General features: G+C 54.5%; 1 protein-coding gene across 1 annotated transcript; it reads right to left on the reverse strand.

The window, feature by feature from the left end:
* Positions 1–273: 273 nt before the first annotated feature.
* PLEKHO2 (pleckstrin homology domain containing O2) lies at positions 274–22,853 on the reverse strand. The gene is made up of 6 exons (XM_055320250.1): positions 22,751–22,853; positions 16,771–16,920; positions 12,412–12,528; positions 7,561–7,665; positions 5,998–6,096; positions 274–3,532 (listed from the first exon to the last, which is right to left on the reverse strand). The coding sequence occupies exons 1-6, from the start codon at positions 22,760–22,762 to the stop codon at positions 2,519–2,521; spliced, it is 1,497 nt and encodes a 498-aa protein (XP_055176225.1). The 5' UTR covers positions 22,763–22,853; the 3' UTR covers positions 274–2,518.
* Between the last annotated feature and the right edge of the window lie 1,614 nt (positions 22,854–24,467).

The following is a 24,467-nucleotide window of genomic DNA, read 5'->3' on the forward strand; positions in this document are numbered from 1 at the left end:
GAAGCCTACCCTGAAGAAAAATATAGGATTATTGGGTCAAATGACAAAACTGGAATAAGAGCAATAATAAGTATACCAGTGTTACATTTTCTCAAGTTAATCACTGTTTTATGGTTACATGAAAGAATATACTTACTCTTAGAACATGCTCCTTGAAGTATTTAGGGATAAGGGGTCATGAAAACGAACTCCCCAGTGATTTGGGAAAAAATTATACATGTTAAAGACCGAAAGCACTCAAAAGATAAACCAGTGGGTCAGTCTGAAAGAGCATGGGTGTTCTTCGTACTGTTTTTATTCTTGCAATCGTTCTGTTTTAAATCATTTCCAAATCGTCTCTAAAAATTGAAAAGCATTGTTTCTTATGACACTTAGCTCCCAGCCTGTAGAAATGATGTAGGCGGGGGTGGGGAGGGAGTAAAATTAGAGGGCCTGGCTGAGTTTAGCAAAGATGGGGCCCAGCCTATAGGAGGTGAGCCCTAGAATGAAGCTTGAAGGACTGGTGATGCCACTCACCAACCACCACCTACCTTCTGCTTCCTTGAGGCCAGGGAGCCCATCCCTACACCAACAAACAGGCTTGCAGCAGAGAAGTTCCATAAAAAGGGATTTATTGCCAAACTTCAAGAAAGGCGCTTCATAACAGAAGACATGGAAGGCCAACCTCCTCAAGGAGGCAGGCAAGGTAGCCCCTGCATATTCCCAATCTTTCTATCCTTCCCCGTGGGCCACAGGCCACCAAGGCATGGGGACCCCATAGGAACCAATGGCATTAGGTCACTGAGGTGGCCCCAGAGCTACTTGCTCATTTTGGCCAGTTATCAGAGGAGGAAACTGAGACTCTAGTCCCTGGAAACAGGTGACATGGCTAAAGCCCCAGCCAGCCCAGGCTGCTGGTTGGGGAAAGCTGTTCCCCAAGAAAACACTGCAGGGGGCCATGTGACGTGAGCACCTGATGACATTCTTGCTCTTATACTGAAGGCAGATGGACAGGCAGACTGTGGCATGGGAACTTAGTTTGTCTGCAGAGTGTAGTTTGAGGAGGTCAGTGGGGGCTCATGACTCAGGACATTACTGTTTACCTCCACCCTGCCCAGGACAGGCTGCAGAATGGATATTTGCCCCTCTTGACCCCTGGCCACTACCCTCAAGAACAAAGTAGAAGTACAGTAAAGAAGGCATTGACCCACACTGGCAGGTCTCAGTGGGCACGACTGGTGATGGGGCAGTGGACAGAAAGGTCGGGGCATGCAGCTGTGACCTCCCTTCTCCTCTCTCAGTAAATAAAAGTGCGCATGCAGAAACCCCCTGAGCAGACCTGTCAGAAGCTGCTCCTACTCCCACAGGCCCCAGGGAGGGTGGCTGTGGCCCTCAGGGCCTCTGCACCTAGATGGAAAGAGCCAGGGACAATTGTAGGGGGGCGGGACGGATAGGGAGAGGCTCAGGCTGCAGGCATGGACCAGGAAAGGGACAGAAGAAAATGCCCCTAGGAAGTTCAGGAGGAGCAGTCCATCTGGGGCCTGAGCCAGAGGGGTATGAGAAGAGAGAAAAGGATAGTTATTTCATACCCCCCATCACCATTCAAAGAAATGATTAGGGTATTGGACCTATTTGGGTTGAGGAGGAACCAGAGGCCCAGATATAAATCCCATCTGGGGAGGCACAGAAGTTTTGAGGTGGTTTCTCTTCTGAAGGTTGATTTATCATGAAGTATATACAGGATTTTCTGATGTTGACATCAGAGCCATTCTCAGGTTCACCTCTACAGGAAATGTAGAGGTGAAGGCTGGACATAGACTTGTCCAGGGGTAGAGGCTACTAGGAGACTATTCGAGTTCCTCCTCCACCCTGGAGTCCTCCAGTCATAGCTCGCTAGAGGGGAAGGCCTGATGAATAGGGAACAGGCCCAGAGAAGAACCACACATCAAATGGCTTTCTCACCCAGCTGCCTCCCACCTGCCTTCACAGGCCCTAGCTGGATTCCAGGTCTCATTCAGCTGAGGGAAGAACCTACAGCTTGGACCTAAGGCCCTGGCAGCTACTTGTAGTAGGTGGGTGGAGAGGGTTTGTTATGGCTCGAAGCTGCCTCTGCCATAAGGCTCTCTGCCCAGGAACATCTGGACGTGGGAGCTGCAGGGTGGGGGCTCAGCTGTGCTCTATTCAGAAGTCAGGAATGTAAACTACTGGGAGTGGAAAGCAGAGATGTCACCCCCAGAAACCCCAAGTGCCGTGCTAAAGCCCTGGGGCAGTTCAGAACAACCATGCAAGCAACCAAGTCTGTGCTCCCAGTCCAAGCCCAGAGGCTGGGCCAGACAGCCAGAGAGTGGCCTTGGATGGCACCTGGCACCACTGGCCAGGGCGGGGCAGGAAGGATACCAGGAATCTCTGCAGGCCCTGGCCATACCCCCAACATGCCTGATGGCCCTTCTGCAGCCTGAGCAGAAGCATGTTTCTTGGCAGGGCTGGGCTATGATGGACGGGGCCAGCTAGGAGGGACCGTGCCCTGGCCCAGCAGGTCCTAGGGTGCACTTCTCCTGTAGAGGGTCACCAGCTCCTTCCGCTTCTCCTGTAGCCCAGGTGCTTCCTGGCTCAGCTCTCCTAGATCTCTCATTTCCTGTAGGACTTGGTTGGCCTGCCTCAGCTGCTCCACAGCCTGGCTGAGCAATGCCTCAGTGCCTCCGGAGGCCGCCTCACTGTCCAACACCTTGTTCAACAGTTTCTCCGTCTGTTCTGAGGCCACCTTCACCTCCAGCTGGGCCCGATACAGCCGTTCTCCAGGCTGCCGTGGACGCCGGGGGCCTTCCCCAAGCAGGTCCCCCAGGGAGGAGCAGCGGGGATGGAAATGAGATGGCAGGTTCCAGTGGGGCAGTGTTGTGGGTGTTGTTACATCCTTTGAGGGAGTTTCTGGGACGCTCGAGGCCTGAGGTGGCTTGACTGGCTCAGGACTGTCATCCATGCCATTCACTGAGATCTGTGCTGGGGCTGGGGCAGAGGTCTCAGAGGCCTCAGGAATCTGTGCTGGCCCAGAAGTCCCCATCCCACTCATGGAAGCTCTCAGTTTCTCTGATAAGATCTTGGGTGGTGGTGTAGGGGGCTTCCCACCCTCCTTGGGCACAGCCTCAGGAGTTTCAGAGCGGGGCACCTGGAGTTCTGTACTCTCAAAGTCGGGGGGCTCCTTGGGGCTGGCATTCTCCCAGCTAACTTTCAGTTTGTCAGGCAGGACCCTGCTGGGGGGCTGCTCAGAGCCACTGTCCTCCTGCACTGGAGTCTCTGAGTCCTCTCGGCTCCCAGAGCAGGACTCCGAGCTTGCTGAGGCAGGAGATGGGGCTCTCTCCCCAGCAGGGGTCTCCAGGCTGTCACCAAGGCTGGTCGTCTCGGGTGCTGAGGAAGGCTTGGTAGGAGGCACAGGGGGCCTGAGGGTCTCCCGGGGCTGGGCTGCACTGACATCATTGCTGGGGACAAACACCGGAGGCCCACTGTCTGGAACTTCGAGGTCCAGGCGCAAAAGCCCATCAGAAGCTGCATTGGCTACCTGGCGGGGGACAGCATATGGGCGTCATCTTGGATGACTGGCATTTGAGTCAGTGCCCACCCACCCAGGTACTCAAGCCATCCCATCCAGGCTGCCCACGCCCCCAGCCCCCTACTCTCGGCCCTGGCTTCCAGGGCCATGTGATTAGAAGATAAAGGAGTTCTCTGATGAATCCTCTCCTCTCCCTCACTATAGAACTCCCTGTTTTGGAGGTCACAAGCCTGGAAGTCAGAGCCTAGTCTTCTTGGTGTCCCAGCCTGTGAAAGAGACTGCTTTTTAATGGCAATGATATTGGCCTGGGCAGCAGGGGACACGGTTCCAGCTCCATTTCTTTTTCTTTTTTCTTTTTAAAAATATTTTATTTATTCATGAGAGAGAGAGAGAGAGAGAGAGAGAGAGAGAGAGAGGCAGAGACATAGGCAGAGGGAGAAGCAGGCTCCATGCAGGGAGCCTGACGTGGGACTCGATCCTGGGTCTCTAGGATCAGGCCCTGGGCTGAAGGCGGTGCTAAACTGCTGAGGCACCCAGGCTGCCCTCCAGCTCCATTTCTGACCTCTTTCTGGCTGTCTGGCCTTGGGAGGATCCCATCTGTGCAACTACCCACCTAGGGGGCCAGTGGGACCAGGACTGAACACAGTCTCCTGAGTTGTCTGGAGCCCACTCACGTCTGCTTCTCAACCCCCCACCCCCACCCCCGGAGACCGCCGTCTGATCTGCCAGCCTCACCACCAGCCCTCCTGCCCAGATCTCTGCAGCCTTTGGCTGCCCAGCTGCTGCGCGGCCAGTTCCTACTCTCCTCATGCCGTCAGAGGTGGCCCCAGACCACAGCTGACTGCCAAGGGCGGACAGCTGTACCAAGTAGGCAGCTGCCCCACCCCTCCCAGGGACTCACGGGGACACCCAGCAGCCCAATGGTTATGGAGACCCTCCCAGTGAGCCTCAGAGGCCCTGGAGCAGGACTGGGCAGGAGGCCTCTGCCAAGGTCCCTCTGGATGGAGGTCTTGGCTAGGACTCCCACCCCCTTTCACCATGCACACAGGTGATCTGACCAACACATATCCTCACTTAGTCACTGGGACATGAGTCCCTCCCCAAATTCTTCTGAGGGTCTCTCCCTCCTAGGCTGGCCCTCCCCCAACACCTAGCCCTCCCCTCAGGCATTCCCTTTCTCTCTGGCTACGTCAGTCTTTCCTTCTACAGGCTTTATTCCCTTAGCTGACAGGCGCAAACAGCCTGTCTCATTTCAAAAACAAACTCTCCAGTGACCTTGGTCCCTTTCCTCTGGCACCCCCAGCTCTGCAGCCCTTGACAAATCTAAGCCAACCTTCTCTGAGAAAACTGATGCAGTAAATGTCACCACCTGCCCCTTTCCCCACTCCTGCTTTGTATCTTGTGGCTGCCAACCTGGCTGATAACCCCCATGTCCTGTGCCCTTCTCTCCTTCTGGATGTGCTGCTTGCCTCTGTGGCTTCCTCGTCTTTGGCTCTCTGCTGCCTGGCCCCCACTCCCCGAAATGTAGCATTTGTGGAGGTTCTTTCCTGGCCTCCAAAATCTTTCCCCCACTCCCGTCAGTAACACTGGTCTGCAAAAGGGCTCCTCCCTTACCCCTACCCTGCCCATAACTTCTTCCAAATTCCCTGTGCCCAGGCACTCCATTCACCCAATCGACAGGCTTGGAGGCACCTGTGGACAACCCTCTCCCACCATCTGGTCCATCTCCTCTAGCCCTGTATTCTGTGACAAGCCCAGTGTCTCTCCCACTGTCCCCTCCTGGAGTCTGGAGGACCTACCTCCTCCCTCTTCTTCTTGGCTCCCAGCCTTTCCCTCCTTCAACCCAGCCCACCATACCCTGGGGCTCAAACTGACCTCTGGGTCACACCCTCCCATCCATTCTGTCCTCAGCTCCAGCATTTAAGGCCTGCCCAGTCTCCTCCCCTCAACCCACCTTCCCAGACCCATGTCCTGGTCAAAGGGACTCGGTACACCCTAAATTCTCCTGCCTCAGCTCAGGTCATTCCTTCCACCAGGGAGCTCCCTCACATCAAGTTGGCCAATGGAAACCCTCCACATCCTTCAAGGGCCGGCTCAAGGGCCAATGGCCCTTCTGTGGTCTCTCCTGCCTGGCCTCTCAGACCCCCTCCCTGTACAGAAGTTACACACCACTCTGCTTGGAGCAGTCTGTGGACAGGTCTTTTCTCCAGGTGGAAGCTGAGGTCTGAGAGGCAGGGGGGCTAGCCTCAGTGTCTCGTTTCCTTCAGGTGCCAACTCTGGATAAGGCCAGTGTGCAGACTCAACAAGCAAAGCAGGCCTATCTACACCCCAGACACATATAACACACAAACACCCTGTATACGACCCAGGAAGGCCCAACTCCGAGTCCTTGGGAAAAGGTGGCCCCAAGTTTGGCTGCCACCCTGAGGAGCTGGGATCCCCGGCTCAACTGACATCTTGGGGCAAATTCTTACCTCCTTCAGGTGGACTCTTGTAGGTGGCCGGCGCCGCTGACCCCCACGCACCCGGTCCCGTGTCACATGCTCCAGGGCACAGCTCTTGTCCACTTTTACCTGGGCAGAAGGAATGAGGTCAGTGCCCACCAGGGAGAGGAAGAAATGCCCAGGCATTAACCCGATTCAGAGGCTGGGTCTACACCTACATCTTTCCATTAGAGGGTCAGGGCCCCACCACTGGTCTTCTCCTGGGGGCACCTTTTCTGCTTTTCTTCCTGTCCCTACATTGCCTGTCATCTTTCTGCAGTCTGAGGCTCTCCCTCTCTGGAGCCATCCTCTCTGCCTCAGTCTTTCTGCCTGGATACGGGCTATGAGCCCTTGCCCTTCAGGCTACTGCAAATATACACAAGCAGCCCAAGGCTGCTGTTATGCTTAGCTGGGGGAGCAGGGAAAAGCAGCCCATGATCCCCTGGTGCCTGGCTTCCAGAAAACAGCCCCAGTCACTTTCCCAGGTCCCTTTAGGATAGCCCGGGAAAGATAACCCTCTGGGCTAGGGTGTCTAGAAGACAGCATATCCTCTCTGAAGTAAGGAAAGACAGGTAGGAGTAGCTGGGAAGCCAGAGTAAGTAGGATTCACATGGGAAATCCAGACTCTGAAGCCTGGAGCAGCCTGTCCTTGATGGAGAGTATGGCTCAGACTCTTTAACCCTTAGGTGAGGCTCAAGGTCAGGCCCACCCCGGGTGGGGGCAGGGGCGAGGTTCAACAGTCTTCCTTCCTGACTGCTCCACCAAGACTGGCCTCCAATACCCATGCTATGTCCCATCACCCCTCACCACCGAAACGAGGATATTTTCTCCAGCTAGTGAAGAGCTGAGCGTAACACAGTCTCATAAAACATGTTATAGGAACCATGGCTGTGAGTCAGGAGACCTGGGTGTTAAGAGAGACTTGCTTGGGAAGATTCTTTCCCTCAGGTCTCAGTCTTCTGCAATCCAAGGGGTCAGCTTAGGTGGCCCCTAGGTCCACTTTAGCCCAAATAGCTACAAATCCATGATGTCAAAGACAAATCCTCCCTAGGAGATCTGGCCCCATGGAACACCCTGCCTACCTCAAGCCTGATCACAGCCAGTGTTGCCACAGGTCACACCACAGTACAGGCAGCTGCTGGTCATTGCTGACAGACGGGGAGGCCCAGGGCCAGAGTCAGCCTGGCCTGAACTTGACAGCCAAACTGAAAGGTCTCAGCTCAGTCCCTCAGACACCTCCAGCCTCAGCCTGCCTGCTGTTTTCAGCTGAGGCTGGGTTAGAAAGGATGCATGGCTACCACTAAATTCTACTTACTCATTTTTTAATTTAAAAGAAATTCTTTAATTTCCTGACACCTCAGTTTCTTCATCCTTAAAATGGGTACACTATCATCTGCTCTGAGGGGTGTGTTGTAAGTATTAGGTGAGGTAACAATAGGATTTGTAGCAGTGACATAATCAAGGAGTTGTCTGAAGTGGGCTGGGCAGGATCCTCTCTGAGATCACACATAGTGGGAAAGAGGACATGGAGCCATCCACAGGACTGCATCGCACCTCATCGAAAGCCTTGTTCTTGCCTCGGTTGATCCCTTCATTGAGGGCTTTGATCCAGGATTCCTTCTCCTCCCCACTGGTTGCTTGAAATTTGATGTCGCTGACCTACAGGGGGCATGGATGGGATGGATGGCAGATGTTTAACAAAATTCACATGTGGGGTCTTAAGGAAGCTTCCTATCCCAGATCCCAAAGTCTGCCCTGGCACATCTGGCCAGGAGCAAACTGAAATGACCCCCACAACAGACAGACATGGGGCTTCAGGGAAGGCGAGGGGATGGATCCAGCAGAGAAGGGGTTGGGTGTCAACATGATGCTACACAGAGATTTGGATTCAAATCTGCTTTGCCCTGTACAAAAAGCCAATATCTGGTCTACTCCATGTGATTTCCCTAGACGAGCTGCCTGTTTTCTCCATAAAATAGTTGTCCCAGTCTACATGCACACCAGGCTTAGTACCATGACAGAGGTGAAAGGTAGGGAGGGTGTTCATCGGTGAAGACCCCATGGAACCAGGGCCAAATGCAGCTTCCCTGGGGTCCCCCACTCAGCCTTGCCCAAGTGAAAAAGTCCTAGGGTCTCCTTTCTGGCCTTGAATCATAGACTATACAAGAGAAAGGGCACTGGGGGTCAATTCCAATTCCCTCCTCATAGAGATGAGGAAACAGGCTCACAGATGGGATGAGACTTGGCCAAGGTGACCTAAAGTAATCCCATAACACCTGACTCTACACCCCACCCCACACCAGGGTTCTCATCTCAGGCAGGAGCTCCCAGCATCTACATTAGAATCAGAGAGGGACATCTGGCTGGCTCAGTCAGTGGAGCATTTTTCTCTTGATCTCGGGGTTGTGGGTTTGAGGCCCACATTGGCTATAGAGATTACTTAAAAATAAAAATAAAAAAATTTAAATCTTAAAAAAAAAAAAAAAAAAGAATCAGAAGGCTGTTCAGAGAGCCCTCTCCCTGCCAGGCCCCAAGTCAGGAAGGAAATGGTAGAAGTAGCAAGGCCACATAAACTGAAGGGCCACTCTGCTTGGTGGACATCATAGCAGAATGTTGCTTACAGCTGGCTGACCTTGGGCTTCAGTTCCCTCATCTGTAAAAGGCCAAGACCACTACAACCTGCCCCATGGAGCTGTGAAGATAAAATATGTATCTAAAGTACTGAATCGGGGCGCCTGGATGGCTCAGATGGTTGAGCATCTGCCATTGGCTCAGGTCGTGATTTCTGGGTCCTGGGACTGAGCCCCATGTCAGGCTCCTAGCTCAGCTTTTCCCTCTCTCTACCTGTCCCTCTGCTCATAGTCTCTCTCTCTCTCTCTCTCTCTCTCTCTCTATCTATCTATCTCTCAGTCTCAAATGAATAAAATCTTAAAAAAAATAAATAAAAATTAAGTGTTGAATCTGGAGCTGGGAACAGAGTAAGTGCTCAGTAACAAGAATTATCACCATTGCCTTCCTTCTGACAAAACAGTCCCAGTTTCCTCATCTGGATAAAGGGATCATGCCTTCCCAAAGCAATGCCAAGGGAATTAAACATGACTAAAGCCAGGGCCACATAGTAGGTATTCAGCAAATAGTTGCTGTATGAATGAGCCAAAAAAATGAATGAACTGGCCCACAGTTCCCTCCCTTGCCCCGTTTTTGGGCCACTGCCCACTCTGACCTCAAGATGCCCTAGTTCTTTGTTGGGCGGATTGCCAGCCTGCCCATCCCCCTGCTGTGGTGTTAGATAGCGCCTTCCCTCCTGCTACCCTCAACGTTATGTAACACCACAGTCCGCCTGGCCCCCGCAGCATCCTCGTTATATAACTTCCCCCTGGCTGCCGCCGCCTCCTCCTCATACAGGGCCCTGGGTCCCACCCACCTCCCCATGCCAGGCACAGCCAAATGCTCATTTGCATGACCAGGATAAATTCGATCCTGGCAGCAGATCTTCAGTTAAGTCAGAAGCCCCAGGGCACCTTGGCAACTGCCTCTTAGTCCAGCCACCAGGGCTATCGGGGGCTCAGGGAGGGCCAGTGGCTACATCCAGGCTCTGCAAGGGCCCACCCAACCCTGTGATGGGGTTGCCAGAAAGGCGCCCCGGGCCAGCCCCTTGGAGCCCAGCTGCTCCTCCTTCTCAGGCCTCGAGATGGTGGGGCCCCTGCTTAATGCAGGATTTAGCATGCCGGAGAGCTGCAGAGCCACACACTTGAACTCAGCCAGATGAAACACGCATAGGGCAGAGAAGGAGCACTGGCCTGGGTGGGAGTCAAGCTAAAAGAGTTCTAGTCCCACCAACCCACAACATACAGGCCTATTCACTCCCCAGGGCCTCAACAGGACAAGATCAGAACCACTGTGCCCAACCCAAGCTGCAGTCCTTCCTCACTGGCCAGCCCCCCTGAGGCAGGCTCTGGGGCTCTGTTCTTTTCTGCTCTCTGTGAGGGAGAAGGCCTCAGGAAGACCTACATACTAGCCAAAGGGATCCCCCAGGAGAGGGAATACACAGTTAAATGGGACCCAGTCCCACTCTAAGGAACCTTGTTGTCCTGGCTGAATGAGCCAGGCATTCTGCAAGGGGGACCAGAAAGGTTCAAGTGGAACCCCAAGAAGTTGTTCCTTTTGCTCCTCCCCCAGCCCTGTGTCCCAAAGAGCCACAGGCCGCACACATCCCTCTCCAGCCCTTCCAAGAAGCCCAAGGGGCACAGGCGCTGCTAGGAGTCTCACAGCTAACGGGACTGGCCACAGAATAGGCCCACATGGCCTGGGAAAGGAGGGAGGACAGGATGGCAGGGAGGAAAAAAGTGGGAGGGGGAGAGAGGGAGCAGGAAAGAGGAATGGGCCAAACTGGCCGAGACCAGCAGGGCAGCAAGGCCCAGCTAGGCCACCCTGCTTCCTGGCAGCGTCCGCCTGTGACCTCATGGCAAGGGCGTGGGGATGGGAGGCAGGGGGAGAGGGCCATGCAAGACACTGGAGTCTTTGTTTATTTGATTAGAGGGGGAAAAAAAAAGGCCTCAGGACCAGACAGCCAGGGTCATGTGACCTCCTGGCCGGCAGGCGGCCTCCCTGAGGGTGGGGAACACCCAGGGCGATAGGAAAGGAGGGTGAGAGGATGCAGGGCCATGGTGCTCTGGGCGGTCCGCTATCTGACTTCTGGAGAGCCGTGCTCCCCATAGCAGTTCCTCAGGCGGTGAGAGTCAGGGAGAGTGGAACGGGATGTGCTGTCCCCCCACCATCCTCAGCCCCCACTACTTGCTCCATAGCCCCATCTCCCCGACTTATCATCCTGTTCCCAGAGTCACCGGGAGCGGACTTCAACTCTTGGCAGGATAGGAGGGTGGAAGGAGGGAGGGTGTAGGCCAAAGCAGCTAAGAATGCAGCTGCACAAACAGACCTCTCTGAAGGTGAGAGCCCACCCTGAGCTGGGCCCAACTCACCCAAGCCCACCATCAGCTGATCGGCAGAGCTGGGGAAGGGGGCAGCCCACAGAACAGCACTGGCAGAGGACAGAGCAGCACGGCCCTATCCCCCCCACATCACAGAAGCTCACTCAGAGACACAGAGACCCCGACAGATCCACGGTCATGTGAACACTCACCTGCATATAAAGAGGTTCACACACATGCCAGACCACACATAACGTGCTCTGCATGTCATACACACATACACCCAACGGACAGTGCCTGCTCGGGGAGGAAAGTAGGTCTCCAGAGCAGGGAGGGGGCTAACAGGACTGAAAGACAAAATATGGCTCTCCTCTTCTGGAGAGCCCTGAGCCACAGAGGTCAAGTGGAACCTGGGTCCAGCCCCATGAACTGTCTCAACACCACAAACCTGGACTCATCCCCCAACTCTCAGAGCTCCAGTTGCCTCTGTGCCCCACCCGCTGTGCAGTTGGACAAAGGGTTAGTGAGTTACACATCACAGCCTCCTCTGGGGCCCAGAGCCCTGGGGATCAGAAGACTTAGGCTCCTGGCCCTTAAAGCTGGGGGAGAACAGAATGGTCTCCAGCAGCCCAGACCAGATGCTCCCCAACCCCCAGCCTCTGTGACTCAGACTCACTCTGTGAGGCTCTGCGTGATGTGCAGGGGTTGGGGTGAGGCAGGGCCCAGCTGCAGATGGGAGCGAGCTGAAGAGGTGTTGCACCCGCCAGCCCCAAATCTGAACTCCTTCCTGACATCTGTGAAACTATACCATGCATCAACACCCATCCAGAATCCCTGCCAGAGAAATGTGGTGCAAACAGCAAACATCATCTGCACACACACAGCATGTCCCAGGGGAAGAACCTCCCAGGCAAGAGACCTTCTCCAGCTTCAGCCACGAAGGGAGTGTGCAAAGGGAGCAAAGGTGGGGGCTGCAGGTCTGAGCACTGAGTCCAGAATGTAGGCAGAAAGGGTGGCCCGCCCACGAAGGCCTGAGATGAAGTGGAGGTCATAGCCTCCCCTCTGCCCCAGAAGATATCAGGGTACTTACTGCAGGCCTGGTGGGCAGAAGGGCTCATTCTCCCACTTTGCTGTCTCAGGCCTGCACCTCATGTGTCCAGGGTGTGGGGGCAGGCAAAGGGCCCCACCCTCAACTACAGCCTGGGAAGGAGGCCCCAGAGCCTGGACGGGAAGAGGGGACCAGATTTCTCAGCAGAGCCCTAAATGCATCTTCTATCAACTAGGGGCTGGGGAGACTCCAGACCAAAATGAGCAAAAGGTCCAACCTGAGACAGCCCCTGGGTCTGAACCTCAGCCACACTCCAGAGACCCTCCAGAGGCTATATCCAGGGGCCTGACCTGCCTTAGAGAAAGGGGTGATCTTCCCAAACCAACCAAGGCCTGGAGAGAGGTCAGACAGCAGTGGGCATAGCCCTACCTTGTTCCCTGGGGATCGCTGCAGGATAAAGCGGTGTTTCCGCTTGAGGAGGGCACGAAGGTCCTGGCACTTCTCATAGCTGCCCAACTCCACTGTCTCCACACACTTCTGCTCGTCCTGGGGAGGGAGATAGAAGGGACATGGATTGGTGAGAGCCAGACACACCCAGACCCTCAAACACCCAGGCCCCACCTCAGACTCCGATATCAGTTAGTGAAGGCATCACTCGGTCGGAAGGCAACCTTGGGCTGCCAATCAATCACCAAAAGATGTGGTATTTGGACCCCCCAGCAAGTAGATGGTGTTGTCCATGCTGATTGGAGGGATGCCCTTAAGGCTCAGCATCCACATGAGAAATGGGGCACCCAGCCCGGAGGTGGGTAGCAGGGTTGACTCAAATGCCTAAGGCCAAAGGAGGACACAGGGGAAGCTGTAGAGACTTAGGAAAAGGGTACCTGGGAGTCCATGCAGGCCAAGAGGCCAGGCAGAGATTTGTGGAAGAGGTAGCCTGGAAGAGGGAGCAGGATGTCACAAAATGAGAAAAACAAAGAAAAGACTTTCTAGGCAGGGCCACAGAGGGAAATGTGAACCAGGCACACTTGGGCTGCCTGCCCTGCGTTTACCACAATGATCCTGAACTGACTTGGCATCTTCCTCCACCGACCCCTGGCTAGGTGGAGAGGCCACTTTCCTTGGCCTGCAAAATGGAGAGGGCAAGGGTTCCTTCAAAAGCAATCCCCTCAGGATAGCAGGGTAGCTTGCTATCCTGAGGCCCCATCATTAAGAAAACCAGTGGCCAGCCTCTTCTGGGCCACCCCTGGACCCTGGCTGAGCTGCCCTCCTGCCCGCCAGCCCTGGCACTGGAGTATCTTCTCCATGTGGGCTCTACCTACCAGGTGCCTTTCTAGCAAGCTGCCTGGGTCAATTCCTTCCTCTTCCAGGGGAGACCCAGCTGGGACGACTTCTCAGTGTGCTACATTCTCACTCTTGAGTGTCCAGGGAAGAAAAAGCAAGCCTTGGAGGTGGGGGTTGGAGGAGAGAGCTGCCCCAGAGGCTGGCCAGCAAATTAAGGACATGCTTGCTATTGGACATCACTCAAAGAGCCAGCAAGAGCACCCACCAGGGACTACGTTGGTGCTCTGCAGTTTTTGGTGGAATATCTGAGAGGCAGTGACTCAGTTGTTTGCAGAGGAAATGCCGTGATTTCCCTCCATGATAATCTGCATATGTTAAGAACTCCTGACACTTAGCAAGCACTTTTGCATCTCTGATTCTCCTGAGCCTCTCAATCACTCTGAAAGCCTAGAGCCTCTGTATTCGCTTCACTGTATACAGGAAGAGAATGAGGCCTGGTGGTGGACTGATTTGCTCAAGGGGCACAGACACAAATATAAGGGGCAGGGCCAAATGCAAACCTACTTCCTGCCTCCCAGGCCAGAGCTCTTTCTAGCGCACAACACTCCTCCCAGCCACAGTTAGGGGCTTGGTGATCAATGTCTTAGCCAACAGGTAGCTCTGTATCAGTCCTCCAAGTGTGACCTCCCTCCAAGTGTGGTACTTGGCCAGCAGTAGCACCACCTGCGAACTTGTTAGAAATGCAAATTCTCAGGCCTCATCTCTCCTGAATCATAACTATAGGGAGAATGGGCCTAACAATCTGACAATGAACAAGCACTTCAGGTTATTCTGATGTATGTTCGGTAGAACAGAGGTTCTCAACCTTGATAGCACCTGGGAACTTTAAAAACCCCAATGCCCAGGCAACATCTCAGACCAGTTTCATCAGGACCTCTGTGGGATGGAGCCCAGGCATCAGTATTTTTCCAAGGAGATGACTGTATAGCCAAGGGCAATAATCGTTAACCTGCTCTCTGTTTGGGCCCTCAGGGGAAGGGAACAGATGGATGGCCAGGATGGCCTGATCTTTCCCATCCAGGTTCAGTTAAATGTCTGTGCCCACTTTTGCTTCCAAGCATCTTTTTTCAACCCCTAGTTCCTTTCCAAGTTCCTTCATTCCACACAAGGGCTAGTAAGATCACTTGCTCCCGGAAGCTCCCCCCCCCCATACCCCCAAGCCTGAGCCTTGGTGCTTGGTCTCCTCTGAGGTTTCCCATCCACAAAGCACCTGCCAGGCACAGGCACTTTATGAGGTGCTGGGGCCATCCTGTCATGGGAAGAACAGTCCTACCTCCCTGACAGGCATCTCTCCCTGCCCTGTGCTGCATGTTGTCTGCTCTCCCTTCTGTCCCCCTATAGCGCCCTAGGAAAGGTAGCCCTCAAGAGGGGCACACGTAGGACTTGTTTGCTGGAATGAAGACCTGACCCCAGTGTGAGGCTCCAAGATGTCCCCTCCTACCTGCATCCAGAGAAAGGAAGCTGCCTGGGGAAGGATGCCCGGTCCCAGAGAGAGCAGTTCACCTGCGCCAAGCGCACAGGCCTCCCTCAACTGGACAACTACTGGCCCAAACATACCCCCCTCTGTCTGGGAACGAAAAGTCAGTCTATCCCCCACCACCCGGCTCCCTAGGGTTGCCTGACCTGGGTTTCCTCTCCACCGGAGAGGCTGAATCATCTGGCCCTTCTGCAGCTCACAAAAACGGATAAACCAGCAGTACTGGGTGGGGGCAGCATTTGTGGAATGTCAGCCTCACTGACAGCGAAGAAACAGCCAAGAGCCATTTGCACTCGCCTAGTTCCTTACATCAGAAAGAGGAATTGAACTAATAAGCATTTCTCAATTCCTGCTCCTGGGCCAACCTTCCCTACCCCCAAGTGTGAAGTTCTTGAAATTGCACTGAGGTTTTTAATAGTGACTTTTTTTTTAAAAGCATGATTTAGATGTTTCATGTTTATGGGATGTGAAATCCTTCCTGCTTCACAGTTTGTGGCCAGATGTGGAGAGAGGGACCAGGACAAGTCTGGCAGTGCCTGACAGGCTGACAGCTTGGGGGCTTGTCACTCAACTCTTAAGGCAGCTGGGACCGAAGGAAGCTGTGACAACTGCCTTTATTTATAAAAAAAAATATCCCCCTCCTGCCGTTACAGCACGTCCTAATTTGGTGACAGCAGCAGTATAGAACATCGGGGGGAGGGGGGTGCTGTTTGCACATTTCATTGCCTCATCCTACTCCAGCTGCTTCTCTGACACCCCAACTCCATGAGCCTGGAGACTTGGTCAGGAAAGGCAAGGTGCTTCTCAAAGGCAGTTCCTTTAAACAGTCAGAACAGGTTGCCCCACCTTTCTTGGCCTGGGACAGTTAGGAGTTTGCCAAGATAACCTGAGGGATGCTGAGAAAGGATGGTGGGGAGGAGGAAGGATCCCTCTTCTTCTGCCTCCAGGCCAGTTCTTCCATCTGTCAAAGGCACACAGTGACAGCCCATTTTCCACAGATGGGCCTTCTGATGGCCTCAATCCCAGAACACAAACAGCATCTACATGCAAAAGCCACCTCTCCTCCTCAGATCTTCACCCAGAGCTCTTTCAAGTCTTAACACACAATTTTAATATCCTTGGTTGTCCAAGTTCGGAGCCTACTGAAATGAGAAGGGGCACAAGACTGAAGTGGGAAGCAGTGAGGACCAGGACAGGCACAAGGACAGCCAAAGTGGCAACTGGCACTTGACATGAAAGCAAAAAGAAAAGCTGAAAAGTACAGTCTGCAGTCCGGAATAGTCTGATGATAGGTGACTCTGAGCTACCAGGTAAAGACGCACTTTTAGTCCAACACCTTCTCTTGAAGAAGGCAGAGAATATTCAACATGTTTTAGAGGATTTCCACCGAAAATAAGCTTTAGAATTTACTTGCCAGAATCTATTGGTGAAAAGAGCAGTGGATTTGGTTTTGGTCCCAACTTCTTCATGCAGTCATTTAGCCCCCTTGGGCCTCAGTATCTTCCTCTGGGACATGATGATACTCTCATGGGACTACTCTGAGCCTTATACGAGAGATATGTAAGAGCCCCAGACAAGCATGAGTGCAGTTTTATTTCTACTCTCATTGCTGAATGGGACAAGCTTTAGTTTTCCGAAACATTCATTTATATGCCATCTAGCCCCATGACAAGGAGTTACAGAACAGACATACACTGAGGAGACAAGCACATCCCTGTACACATACACTTCAAAGAAAACCTTCTTCCAGAGCCCTAGACTTGCACCTACAGGTATTGTCCTCCTACCACAGAAACCCAGAGAAGATCAGGGAATCGCCCAGGGAGTCAGGTCTGGAACCAAATCCAGTTACACAGTATGTCAAAAGTGGAGCAGGTCTTCTAGGGCCAGTTCTGGGATCCTCCTGGCCACCATTCCTTTGCCCCCTGCCCCAGCACCAACAACCACACAGCCAGGTGGGTCTTTACCTCATTCTCGTAGACCAGCAGCTGGGCCTGACAGAGGAGCAGATACCGGTCTTTCCAAAGCCCCAAGAGGCCACCGCTGCTCTTCTTGATCCAGCCGGCCTTGTCTGCCATCCGCGCTCCCCGAGGCTTCTCGCCCCCTTCCTTCACACCCTGTAAGATAGCATCAGGACATGCCATGAGGGCTGCTGCCATGGGGCCCCACAGTCTAATGGCCACACAAGGGATGTGTCCTTCTGCTGGGTACCTCGTCATATCTTTCCACATGAGCTTCCCCAAAACCCCCACGACAGGGATCCTTAATCCAGTATCAGAAAGAACAGTTATAACGGTAGCAACAGGCACGTCAGTACTGAGCTACCAGATTACGTTGCACACACATCATCCCACCTAACCCGTATAACTACTCTCTGAGGCAGTAGCATCGTTATTCACAGGGTACAGCAAGCTGAAGCTCAAAGAGGAGATGACTTGCCAGAGTCACACAGCGAGAGGGACAAATCCAGAACTCAAGCCAGGTCTCTAATCCCATGTTCTTTCAGCTCCACTCTGTCTCTCGTGGATTCATTAAACTAGTCAAGGAAAGGCTATACTGAGCACCTACAGCGTCACAGGTGCTGGGGTAAGCAGAGAAGAATCAAATTAACGAGTCTCTGTCCTCCTAGAGCTGGCAATGCAGGGAAGAAGGAGCCAAACAAACACCAGGCATAAATACATTAACAAGCATGAAATGCTATGAAGGGAACAGTGAAGGGGGCGTGAAGGAGTGAGAGAGGACAGTGGGGACCTGGCTCAGGTCTGAGTGGCCCAGGAAGGCATCCCAGGGGAGAGGACATTCAGGCAGGAGCAGAAGGATGGGAGGAAGCAGGCACGTGGTGGCAATCTGTCTCTCCACCCCTGCCCTTCAAGAGAACCCTGTCTGCAGCCCGTTTCCTGGCCCAAAGCAGGAGGCCCTATGTTCTTAGCACCACTATAGGCCAGGGTTGCGGGGGGTGGCCATCCATCCAGTAAGGGCTCCAAGGACTCTGCCTTCAACCTCAGGCTGGTACAGGAGATAAACTTGAACCCTCTTTTTGGACATGGGCAGCCACCCTGGAGCCTCCAGGCCAGCCACTGACATCTTGCGGCCCTCAATTTATCTGCTGGGTGTCAGGTACATGCCTATCAGATGGGATCATATTTATCTCTGGTCCCCAGCCCCTAGCACTGTTCCTTTACACATAATGGATGTTCAAGAAACATCTGTGAAAGGAAAATAAAAATACACCAATTTGCTAACCACTTTGCTTCAGTGACTGGGGCCCACAGCAGTGAGTGTGAAGGGGAGGATAGAAGAGAGAAGGTCAAGAGCCTGTCAAATCTAGAGGATGCTAGAAGGAAATTAGCACTGACTAATTTTGACTACTTTATAATTTACATAAAGTTCAAAAAAGGGGCCCCAGTTAAAAGGAGCACGCCTCTCCCCAGGGATACCCTGTGGCCACAGCTGCCCTTGGAAGGACAAGCCCGGGCAGAAGTGTGGTGAGCTGTTGGGGGCTGGGCAGGGCACTGCCTCCTTGCTCTCTATCATGGCAGGGGAGCCCCAGCCTGATTCTCACTGTGGCCCCACCCCTCTGAACTGCACACTCTGGTGGTTGAGTCAGCTTTGAAGCCCCAGTCACACAGACCAGAGACAAGCCACTTAACCTCTCTAAGCCTTAGTTTCTTCATCTGTGAAATGAAGATGTAACAGAAGTTACAAGGATTTTAACTCCACGAGGGCAAGGATTTTTGTTTATTGCAATATCCCCAGTGCCTTGATAGCATCTGGCATACAGTAGGTGCTCAATAAATGTTTGTTGAATAAAAATATGGCATATAAAGCAGTGCCTAGAATACCCTAAACTTAGGAAATGGTAGCTATCATTATCAATGTTGTTGTCATTGGCATCCTCTCTGGCAATCAGGGACCCTTTCCCTGAGCCTGGTTCAGAATTCAGGAGAAATCCTTTCTGGGCTTAGCTACTGGGCTTCATCACCCCAGGAGCTCCAGGAATGTGGCATGCCTCTCATCATCTCTCTGAAACTTGTAGAAGGCAGATGGAATGGCAAAGTGAGATGGTCCCAAAGGGTCTTCCTGGATGGAAGAATGAAGAAGTGGGAGACTTGTCTACAGGCCAGTTATGAGCCACCCTGACCAGAGAAAGAGGGGACTTCAGCATGCTTTAACCCTCTCACGTCCTATCATGTACCACTCACAATACCAGAGACCCTGTGTTCAGCCCCCATTAGCTACATGACCAGCAGGGGCCTCATCCCCCTCAGTGAACCCTGCAGGCTGGCCCACGCCCAGTGCTAGAAGGAAGAAGTGGGAGATGTATAACCCCATGCCACACTTCACACCCCTCCATCAGCAACTACAATGCTGTTGGCCACTTCCTAGGTCTGCTGATTCTCAGTCTCTTTGGAACAAAGCAGTAGAGACTGCAGAACATGAAGCTCCTGCCTGGTTTCCCACTGCTGAGCTCCAAACTTGCCTCCTGCTTTGCAGGGGCCCACCCACCACCCCATGGGATCTCACACCCCTTTCTGAACTCCCTCCCTTTGTGACCTCCCCTGCCTGCTTCACCCACTGTCTGACCTGTGAAAACTTCCTGTCAGCTGGAAGTTCCCGAGGGGCAAGACTGGAAGCTTGTGCCTTAACCACTGTCCTCTCATGGGGTGTAGCAGAACGGCACCCAGTGAATACTATGACTGAGTCAGCGAAAGAAGCAAGTCCAAGGCCTTTAGGGATGGGTGGCAACAGGACGGCACTGAGACGAGAAGTCACTTGGGGGATAGAGGGGAGTGACAACCGAGGGGCTGGAGGTAGCATGAACCAAAGCCCAGGGCAAGGTCTCCTTGTCAGGAATCAGCCTCCCAAAAGGGAGGCCTGGCTGAAGGCCAGAATCCCGCTTGCCTGCCACCCTCTACCCTGGCCCTCTCTCTGCCCCTCAGACACTCCCACCAGGGGGCCTGGCTATGCCCCAGTAAGTTTTAATAAGTGGTCCCTCCCCCTGGCAGGGCTCACAGGGAAGGTTTTGTCTTGCTCAGCCCAGTTTCTCAGCCTTCTCTCTTCTTATTGACCAGCTGACCACTGCTCTTCCTGTTTCACCCTCTCTCTTCCTACCCATCCTCACTCAGACCTTCCCCTGCCCACTGTGAGCAGCTTCTGAGGCACCCCTGAATACCAGCAAGGCTCCACTTTGTCTGAGGTGGGGGGGATCTCTGGGTCATTCCTTTAAGAAAAAGATGCCAGTCACCCTAACCCTCTGCACAGAAGGGAACAGGTGGAAAGCCACAAGACAAGCCATGACAGAGAGATAGAGACAAGTAGAAGAGACCTTGCTGGCACCTCACATCACAGGTAGCTTAGGACCTTTGCCCTTTAACTAAACCCAATGATGTACTGACCAGACCCCGCTAAGAACCCACTGTGTCAAAGGCTGGGATGGGGCAAACAAAGAGGAAGCATGCGCTCTCTACCCAGAAGCAACTTCCAGTCTGATGGGGGGCAGCATAGATCCTGCACAAGGAAAGTCCTCAGTCTGGAGGTGGGGAGGGCATCCTTGCCTGTGCAGGCTCCAGCCTTTTGAGGGGAACACAGGACCTACCCAAAGGGAAACCTCAGCCCTAGCTCCCTGGTGGGGTAAGGGCTTGGGGTGACCCAGAGGAAAAGGAAGGCCATAAAAGGTATCAAAGACCCTATACTCAACCCCTTCACTATTGAATGAGAAACTATAGCCCAGAAAGGGCAAGAGATTAGCTCAAGGTCACAAAACCAGGGCTGGGACAGGACACTGCCCTGCCTCTCTCTAGAGGGATATGGGCAAATGGGCAGCCCGGAGCCACTAGAGGCTGAGCCAAGGAAAGTCATGACTGTGAGAGGGAAAGGGGGGCAAGGAGAGAACCCCAGGGCAGAGATAGGAAAGAAAGCCTTGGTTTGGGCTTTTCAACCTTACTTCAGTGGCAACAACAATATCCCACGATATCTGCAGTTTTAAAAACTTTTGCATGTGTATCATCACGTTTGTGGATTGCCCACCTCTCTTATTTTATGGATGAGGAAACTGAGGCCCTGAGAACTCAAAGGCACAAATGCCCAGTGCCCAGACCCACAATTCTTCAGTAAGCCTCAGACTGACGAGGACTACCAAGCTATTGCATAGAGGAGGCAACTGACGCTGAAGGGGCTTGGCACCAGGAGGAAGCTCTAAGCTAGGGGGAGAGTAAAAACAGCTATGTGGGAATAGGGTGATGAGGCCAGCCTGAGGTCATGGGGCAGAGCAGGTGACTATGATCTAAGAGGTGGTTTAGAGAAACAAAGATGGGCACTGAGACTTACAGAAAAAAGAAGTGATTAGAAGAAATGGGAGGAAGAGAATTAGGAATGCCTAAGGGGAGGTAGGAGATAGGGAGCCCCTGACTATGAGGGGAGGAGGTGAGCAAGACCTTAGATGGCTCAGGTATGTGGGGAGCTCTTGGCATCTGGGAGTCAGTAAATGGCAATGTTAGAAACTCAGAACCAGAGCGAGTACAGGGCTGGGCTGGGCTGACCACGAGACAAACCATCGGCCCAGGAGGCCCCAGGAGAACTTCCCTTAATTGGGGGCCAGAACAGATCAGGAGATGGAGTAATCCTGTCCCACATCCTCTGGGAGAAGGGGAGGGGCCACAACCAGACAGTCCAACCCTCAGCAGGGGCCTGGAATGGGGGAGGGCAGCCCCACCCCTGTCAGCAAGAAACCACAGCAAATCATAGTGGCCTAACCTTGCCCCCTACTTCCACTCACTCTGAGAGAAGGGGACACAATCACACAAGACCTGGAGAGGAGGCCAAGCCCTATATTTCATAGAAGAGGAAATGCAGGCTGAGAGGGGAAGTGACTTATCTACCATCCCACAGAAATGCAGGGCCTGGCCTAAAGGGAACCCTGACAAACAGTGGCCCCGGGGGAATGGGGAGGTATAACTGATGGAGATTCAGTGTGGTCCAAGGGCTCCCCAGCCGGCCAGGGTTGCCCCAAGAGTGAAAGCTTCATCTTTCCTCTCCACCCTTCCCGGTCTACACATCCCCTTCCCTAGAGCTGGGAGGGGCAAAGGCTGAGAGCCCCTCAGGGGACAAGAAGCAGTCCTTGAGACTCCGCGGGTCCTGGCTCTAATTTATTCATTCCACAGGTATACATTAAGTGCTCATATTGTGTGTTTCTATGATGAGGCTGCTGGGAGAACTGAGTTTACAAGTGAAGGGGTAAGGGGGTCATGAGTGCCTGACCCTACTCCAGACTAAGAGGGTCCTGAGGGGGAAGAGGACAGATCAAGAGGCCCCACTGCTGCTCCAGTCTCCCAGCTGCTCCAGGGAGTTGGCCCTCCCAAGGACGTGGGGAAGGCACAGGCCTGGATCAGCCCCTATGTGGGCCTGACTCTGGGGCAAGGGAGAGAGCAGGGGAAAGAGGGTCACAGGTACTTACAGAGGGGAGAAAAAGGCAACTTCTGAACACGGTCACGGTCTCAAGATTCCTTGAGACAGGGATTCCAAAACCAACAGACTACCCCCCAGGATCTGACCTGGCCAGCACGGGGTGTGAACCGTAACCGGGTTCGAGCCCAGTAACCCAAGCCACTTCCAGCAAGTCGTTAACTGACCAGCGCCTCAGTGTCTCCGTCAATCCAATGGGAACAATAACCCCCGCGATGCCCACAGTGGGTGAGAGAAGCCAAAGACAGAACGAAGGAGGCCGGGTCTGCGAAGTGCGGGCCGCGGAACCCTACCCCGGCCCCTGCTCCTCCTGCCTAGGCTCTGCCCGGGGAGGGGTGGGGGTGGGGTGGGGGTGGGGGTGGGGATGGGTGTCCGGAGTCCGGAGAGAGGGAGGCTGGTTGGAACAAGGGCCTGAGCCTGCGACCTCAACTAAAGTGAGGGGCCCGAAGACCCCAGCCCCGGACCCCCGCCCGGCCCGGCCCTCACCTCCTCCTCCATCGCGAGTCCGCTCAAGCCCCGCCGCTCCGCCGCTCACTCCCCGCGCCGCGCGGGATACGCCACCTCCATCCACAGCAGCCCGGGCGGCGGCTCTCTGCGCTCTGTCCCGCGGGCCGCCGGGGGCCCAAGAAACTTCGGGGGGGCGGGGTTGGGGGCGGGGAGAGGCTTCCGGGGGCCAAGGGGCGGGGCCCGGGGAGGGGAGTAGCGGCGCTGGGAGGCCCGGGGCCGGGGCGGGAAACGAGGGGGCGTGGCCTGTGTGGGGGCGTGGCCCGGGCGGGGCGAGTCTGGGCGGGGCCCGGGCGGGAAACTAGGGGCGTGGCCTGCGGGGCCGGGGCGGGGCCTGTGGGGGCGGGGCCGGGCGTGGGTTTGGGGACTGGAGCCAGGAGCCCGTCCGGAGGAAGGGGGAGGGACGGGGCGGAAAGAGGTTTCCCCTACCCGCCCGGGGAGAGGGACTGGGAGGAGACAGAGGGTGCGGGGACAGGGCGGAGGGAGGGGGAGGGGGCTTCCGGCCAGAGGCGGACGAGAGGGACGCGGGCGGGGCCCGGGGGCGGGCCCGGGTGCGGCAGGACGGGCGAGCGCCCGAGGCGCCCGCGGCTTGCGCCTTTGAGGTTTGCAGACCCTGGAGGGCTGAGGTTGCCCGACTAGCCCGCGCGGTCCTGGGCGGCCAGGATGGGGGCACCCAGAGGCTCCTCCTCTTTCTTCCCCGACGCCTGGGCAGTGGCGACGACCTGGTCCTCCTCTTCCAGGAACCTCCTCGAAGGACCTCGCGTCCGGTCCCGAGAGTTGGGTAACGGGAAGACTTGGGGCTGGGAGTCTGGACTTCCGAGGTCCCTTGGGGGGGGGGGGGACGGGGCGGTCTACCGCTGCTTCTCAAGGGGTCCCAAAATGCAGTGTTGTCTTGCCCTCGTTGGACATTGCTCAGAGCTGTTCTCCCTGGTTCCTATATCGGAGGGTCACCCTCCACCTCCCACCCCCATCCAGCGGTGATCCTCCAGCCTCAACAGCCTTGCTGGGGGTGAGTGTTACACCGTGGGCCTTCATTTTACACTTGGAGAAACAGAGGCCCAGAGAGAGGAAGTGGCTACATCCCAGCTTCCAGCACCATTCCTGCCCACCCCAACCCTTCCCTCTGCGCGCCTAGCCAACTCTACCCAAGCTTGCTTCAGCAGAAAGAAGTGTAAGTGGGATCAATGGTGACCTCCTTTGGCTCTGGCTGCTATAGCAGCAGCTGCACAGTTGACCAAGTTCCCCTTTCATTGCCTTCTACTAGCCCTCAGGTCCCCAAGCCACTTACAGCCCTACATAGAAAAGGGTAGCCTTGGCCCAAGGGGGAGGAAGATAGGAGCATACTTTTTCTTTATGCCTGGGCCTGGGTTCCTTCATCTTAAAGGATGAGGAAAATGCAGCCTAGGGATCTGAGAAAGTCAATGTATGTGGCAACCTCTTGCAGCTACCACAAGGTTTTATTCCTTCAATGTGGTTTATCCCTGGTGGTTACTCCTGTCCAGAGCTGGGCACCTCATGCCTGAGGACTCAGAAGATCCTTTATCTGGAAAGTCAGATTCCATCTACAGGAGACCAAAGACCCTGAGGAATTCATGTTGTGGCACAGAAGCAGCTCATGGGGTGGGGTAAGGCAGTTTTCATATCCAGCAAGTTCCACCACTTTTGAGAATAAGCCACTGATAGCCACTTTGGCATCAGT

The sequence above is a fragment of the Nyctereutes procyonoides genome, unplaced genomic scaffold (genome assembly GCF_905146905.1).
Source record: "Nyctereutes procyonoides isolate TBG_1078 unplaced genomic scaffold, NYPRO_anot_genome, whole genome shotgun sequence".
NCBI lineage: Eukaryota > Metazoa > Chordata > Mammalia > Carnivora > Canidae > Nyctereutes > Nyctereutes procyonoides.

Bases quoted from the DNA above. Each gene is read 5' to 3' on its own strand.
- PLEKHO2 (XM_055320250.1), bottom strand. The intron at 12,529-16,770 runs GTAAAGACCCAC...CTCCCTCCCCAG, and splicing joins TGCTGGTCTACGAGAATGAG to GACGAGCAGAAGTGTGTGGA. The intron at 3,533-5,997 runs GTAAGAATTTGC...GTCCCCCGCCAG, and splicing joins CAAGAGTCCACCTGAAGGAG to GTAGCCAATGCAGCTTCTGA.